Source organism: Micropterus salmoides, unplaced genomic scaffold, assembly GCF_014851395.1.
Source record: "Micropterus salmoides isolate LMB-PRFRI ecotype aquatic unplaced genomic scaffold, ASM1485139v1 Ms_hic_scaffold_11, whole genome shotgun sequence".
Taxonomy (NCBI): domain Eukaryota; kingdom Metazoa; phylum Chordata; class Actinopteri; order Centrarchiformes; family Centrarchidae; genus Micropterus; species Micropterus salmoides.
The window spans coordinates 9151350-9157363 of NW_024040152.1; the positions used below are offsets into that span (position 1 = coordinate 9151350).

At 39.2% G+C, this 6014-nt stretch overlaps 1 protein-coding gene across 5 annotated transcripts in view; it reads left to right on the forward strand.

Moving 5' to 3' along the window:
* Positions 1-2447, forward strand: part of gramd1a (GRAM domain containing 1A) — a 32122-nt gene extending 29675 nt beyond the window's left edge. For all 5 annotated transcript variants that reach the window (XM_038710770.1, XM_038710772.1, XM_038710773.1 and 2 more), the window contains one exon: positions 173-2447. In XM_038710770.1, coding sequence (XP_038566698.1) covers positions 173-274 — 102 coding nt within the window. In that variant the 3' untranslated portion in view covers positions 275-2447. The remainder of the gene's footprint in view (positions 1-172) is intronic.
* Positions 2448-6014: the final 3567 nt, after the last annotated feature.

Consider the following 6014-nt stretch of genomic DNA (forward strand, 5'->3'; position numbering starts at 1 on the left):
GTGTTTACTGTGAAGTTAAATGCTGGTAGTGCACGTCTGCAGGAACCAGTTAGAAAGAAATCTCATGCAATTGCTTGTGGTCATAATGTGATACATTCTCTCTGCATTATATAATCCAGTATATCTGACCTGACCTCTCTGTCTCACCACCCCATCCATGTTAATCTCCCAGATGAAGCAGTCTTTAGAAAAGCTCCACCGGGGCATCGTGGTCCCGGAGGTACAGCAGGACCCAACCGATGACACCCTCACAGAGTCCCTGACTGACGCCTGAGCCCTGCCTCTTCTGGTCAGCACCCCCCACCTGTGACTGTCTCACATCTCTGGTAGAAAAGAGGGGCCTGGTCAACTTGGATCAGGACACAATATGCTACTCCCTCATTTCCAAATCGAAAACCAGGAATGGGACATGTAGGGGTGACTACCTACCTACGGGATTACCTACAACTCTCCTCGCCTGACTGACTTGAAATGGCCACGTTCGCCTTCAGCCTCAACCAGTAATAACTTCAATGAACTCATTCAGACTGGAAGCTATCAGGACCACAGCAATAATTTACCTACAGTTCCTCTATATTTAGTGTATGAAAACAGGCCACTGGTGGGCCGATTCAGACCATCCACTCCACAAGAATCATAGACATTTCAAAATGGCCAACTGTGTTTCAGAATAACTTGACCTCCTTAATTTTCAGAACCCCACCCCCATTATATGACTATCACAGACTTCAGCTCTTCTTCTGACAGGCAACATTTTATAGGTGCAATGGGAAGGGATCAATGATTGTGGAAAGTGGTCGCTCTTCCACTTAGTCCTGGGAACAGTTAGATACCTTTTGCCTCCAGTGAACGCCTGCTGAAACAAAATGGGGGGGGGGGACACCACCTGCTGTGTGGATGAGACAAACACCCAGAAGGAGAGGGGAGAGTGCCGTCCCCAGCAGGGCGCCTCTCTCGCTCTTTCTGATCTGACAGGGATTTGTTCGTCCATGTCAGAGTTGAGCCCCCGTCAATCCTCTACGAAAGGGGATGAGGGACATTACAACCCCAGACACTTTAGTTTTCACCCTTATTTTTAGATATAAATTATACATTGGAAGATAAACACCCTCCCACTCCTCCCAGTCCTGCCTGGGTTTTATCTTTTTTCAAAATTCCTGTCTTGGGTTGGTTGTTAAGACAGCAAGCTGCATCTGACTGTTACAGTATTTATTATTACCAATGACTTTTGATCTGAAGTCCTGTCCTGCTCCTTAAGAAGTCATTGGGTGGGTGTTTTGTGCTCTGAATTGCTGTTGCAGTGCGGACCAAGAGGAGCAACACGAGAAGCATTACTGTCACAGCAATAACGACAATTGTGATTCTAGTACTTTTTGAATGTTTCAAAGTAGTATATAATAATAATGATAATAATAATGTGTTGTGCGTGTGTAGAGGCAGTGAAAAAATCAAGCAAGAAAGACTTGACAGATGCGTGCGTGTGTGTTCATGAGGCGTCCTCAATGTTACATTTTCAGATGTTAAATTTTCATATTAGCGTTTCAAGAGTTTGTTTTTGGAGATTTCTCTTTCACGTTTGGTTGCTCACTCTTTGTATCACAGAGCCAGACTTTAACAGTTTAGGATTTACCGTAGACTTGATCGGGTAGAAACCTAAATATCAGAACAGTCAGCTACTTCGTTGTCCAACTGGGCCGGTGTTTCAAAACAAAAGGACCAACCAGGCTTGTGTGAAGAAAAAGGGAATCGGTTTCCTCAGTATTGTTTTTTTTTGTGTGTTTGTAAGATTAATTTGACTCACTGTTTTTATTCAGTTCTTTTTTTTTTTTCTTTCATTTTCTATCTTTATTATTTTGTCGTCTTTATTTGTTGCTTATTTTGCCAGTCCTCTCCATCCACTGGATTCAGGCCTCTTCTGATGATGTGAAAACATTTCACCCATCTGTTCTCCCTCTTTGTTTTTGTTTTTCTTCTTCTCATCACTCAAACCCACTCTTCCTCTCTTTCCTTTATGTGCTCTTCCCCTTAGCCCCACTCTCTCTCTCTCTGTCTCTCTCTCTCTGTCTGTGTGTGTTTCATTGAAAATGGCGGCTACAGAAGCATGTTGACCATGCTGTGCGTGGCCATCCGTGGATGACAAAAGGGTGTAATATTTATTTAGGGAGGGAGGGGTTGGATGGGGGTGGTGTCTGTGGTAGATTGAGAGAGCGAGAGAGAGAGCTGTATGAGGATGAGAATGTACTGTAAAGATGTGATGTACACCACACCATGGAGAGAAATGAAAAGTTCTAAAAGATGCAACAACTCCTTGCTCATCTTTGAGTCTGTGTGTGTTTTTACTTGAAAATATTTGGGAAAAATGTATTTATTTTCACTACTGATCTAGCTGTCTGTTATTAGGTCCAATAAAGGTCAGTAAATGGTTAACAAAAATGGCCATCACAATATCCCAAAGCACAAGTTGACATTATTTAAATTGGTTGTTTTGTCCAACAGTCTGAAACCCCCAAATATTCACTTTTATATCAGAGAAGACAAAGGAAAGCAACTGTTCGCATTTGAGAAGTTGGAAAAAGTGAGATTCAGCATTTGGATTAAAAAAATACTCAGATTCTTCAGGTAATTCATTGTATCAGGTCTAGTTTCGCTTGAGTCAGTAAAAATCTACTAATAAAGTATAAAAAAGTATTCCGTTAACAATCATATGACAAAGAAAGGCATCTTTCATTTGAGAAATGTTTGGCATTTCTTCTTTCCTAAATGACTAAAACATTAATTGATTATCAGATTACTTGCTAATCAATTTTCTGTCAGCCAGTTCCACTCTATTTTACTTTATAGTAAAAAGCCTTTCTTTAAATTAAATCAAGGACGGATATAACATTACTGAGTTCACACAGTGATAAGAGATCTTCTAAGAGCAATTCTCTGTTCAGGAGAATCCAGTCACGAGGTGAAAGTCCCGACTCAGGGATTTGTGCTCGTGCTGAGTTTGCAATTTTCAGCGGTCTTTCAACAGATTGACATTTCTGTGTAGCCTGAAAGTCACAGTGGCTTATCTTATCTTGAAACCAGAGGACACCAGTTTAAATCCCTGAGTCAACTGAGAGAAATTAAATTAAACCCCCTGAACTCAAGCGGCTCTTGTTTAGCAAAGACCAAACTCTTGGATAAGTTAGTAGAACATGCTTGAAAAATACTGAGGACAAAACGTTGCCACCATCAGTTCATTGCACAGAATGAAAAACAAACTACAACGTTGGGTAATTACAGTAGTAGACATGAAGGTTTGATCAGAGGCACTTAATTGTTTTCATTTTCATGCTGTGTTACATTATGTCCTGCTCATTTTAAACACTGCACACCAGTGGAAAAACAATCAAAAAAGGTAAGACTGTCTAGCGCAATAGAGGAACATTCAAGAAGTTCAAGCAGAAAGTTTTTGTCCTGAGCTGCAACTTCTACATTTTGTTTTTGATCAATTGACTTGGTCTTAATTGCTTAATCTAATCTTCCCCGAGCCAAAGGTGATGGCTTCAAATTAGTAGTTGTTTCCGATTAAAAACAAAAAAACAACTTTTGCTTAAATGACTTCTGATAACTGACTGATTTAATAACCGTTTCACCACTAGTTTTATGATTGATTGGAGTTGAGTAAAATGGTGTAAGGCTTTTCACAAGTGTCTAACAAGTTTGTATCTCAAAAGGCTGTTATACCACCTTTATTTGACCCCTGTGCCCCCACACTATTTAATCCTGGATCAAGCATTATCGTGAGGTGAAACCCATCCATCTGATGGTCTGTACAAGTTAAAATATATTTGTTAATTTTGTTTGCTCAGACCCAGATGAGCAAAAATGTACCTATAGATCACATGTGTCGACACATGCTGGTCTTCAAAAAGTCATGTTTTCCCTTAAAAATTAATGTGTACTTGCTGGTGTTAGTGAATGAAGTATTAAATAGGATTTTGGAGAAGCATAGTTTCATGGTTTACAGATTTGGATGGAAATTAAATGTGTGAGCTGAAAGCCCTGACACCTCACTGCATATCAACCACCTCCATATTCACCTTTTATGTAAGTAAAGAATTCCAACAGACACGTGGCTGATTTTCACATGAATTTAATTTATTTCTGTGAGTCACTTTTTCCTATCTTTTATCTTTGTTCCTTTTTTTTGCCAACCAACACCTGCACATGAAGTGAAAACTGCAGTTTTATTCATTGCTGATGGTAAACACATGGACACAAAGCAGACCAACAATGTGGTGTTCATTTCACTGGTTGGTTCATCTGTGTAAAAGGTGTTTAGATGATGTGAACTGATGCATACCCTAAAAAGTAAATCCCTCAGTAAGCGGTGTATAAAATAGCTTGAATGGCTTTCATATAGGACGTCATTTGTTTTCTTGGCTTTTTTATGCTTGTTTCTCATTGGACATTCTGTTTGTACTGGAAAAAAAAATATCGCAGCCTTTGTATATTGCATCAATAAGCATGCAGTTATTATTCTGTATAAATTGAGCAGGTTGTGTGTGTCCCCTTCTTAGTATCTCAAAATGTATCAAACTCAGTTTTAGTACAAAAAAGTTGAACAGTAAACATGTAGAACGGCAGTGTTTGGCTGCCATCTAGTGTTCAGTCAATAACTGGCCATCTGGAAAGAGAAGCTTATGTTTTTTTGTTTTACAAACACTAAAGATTTGTTACAAGGCTCAGCTTTTTCCTTTTCCATTTTGGTTGCCACTGGCTTCACGCTGGGAGTCACACTGTACAGGTTTCGTGGTACATTTTCCCACGGCAGTTCATAGCAATTTGCCAAGCTGTTAGGTTTCTACAAAGACACTAAGACATCTGTGTGAAATTACACATCGGCAGGAAAGTTTCCATTGTAGACAAATTCAGCTAAAGGTGATACTTTCACATCACTCTGGAAAAATTGGTAAAGCTACATTTTTTTCTTTTCTCACACATTTTGGGTGTGATAGAAATTGGTTTGGTGTGATAGGGGTAGGCATCATCTTTATATATGAAACAGGAAGTCACACTTGGGCCTGAGATGCCATTTTCTGCCGAGTCTACTGAGATATTTTCTGAGCTCTAAAACTTGCAACTTCAAAGAGGAAATCAAAATGAGCAGTGAGCCTGCTGCATTACACAGCCAGTGTAAACAGGGTGGTGGTGTGCTGAGAAGGCCTGTAATGCTTTAATTGAAACAGGAATTCCACTGACATTTAGCTTTAGATTGTTGTAAAAACATCATTGCTTCGTTTGAGAGTTTAAGATAAAACAGGATCTCATCTCAGTTGCTTCTCCAGTCCAAATGAAACATTAAAAACATGACCGGCACTATGTTTTTCTATGAAGTTTAACCTAAAATTGACAGTGGTTAATGACTGCATGTCCCTTTATTTGAGAACTAAGAACTACGTTTTCACAAACACCCCGCAGTGACGAGCTAAACATTTAGCAGAATTCATGTTTAACATTGCTCTTGGTGAGCTCATGTGCGAGTGTGTCATACTGAAGGAAAACAAGAGAGAGACACAGTAAATAGAGAAAATAAAAGGTCTAGATGTGTTGTCAGTCAAGGTATGACCGTTAATATTGGTTTGCCAATTTATTAGACTAATAAATATATCGATTAGTGTCTTTTAAGTTTAGACATTGGCCTGTTTTGTGGCCACTGCTGATATGATAGACCTGCATGTTTTTTTCTTTGGGGTTTTCAGTTATTGTGTACAATTTGGTTTAAATGCTGTTTTCTGATGCAGATTTTAATTAAATTCAAATACTAAATACATATTTTTTGGGCAAAATGAGGACAAAATATCAGCCATTGTAGAAGTGTTTCCTCAATCCCTCGACCAAACGAGTTCACACATTGCTAATTAAGCCTATCAACAGCAGCTCAATCTCTTTGTATTTGCAGTACACCCAAGTTTTTAAATCTGGTGTCTGTGGCGACAGGTAATGATTCTTTTTATGCCAACCAGCAATGACTGGTTTGT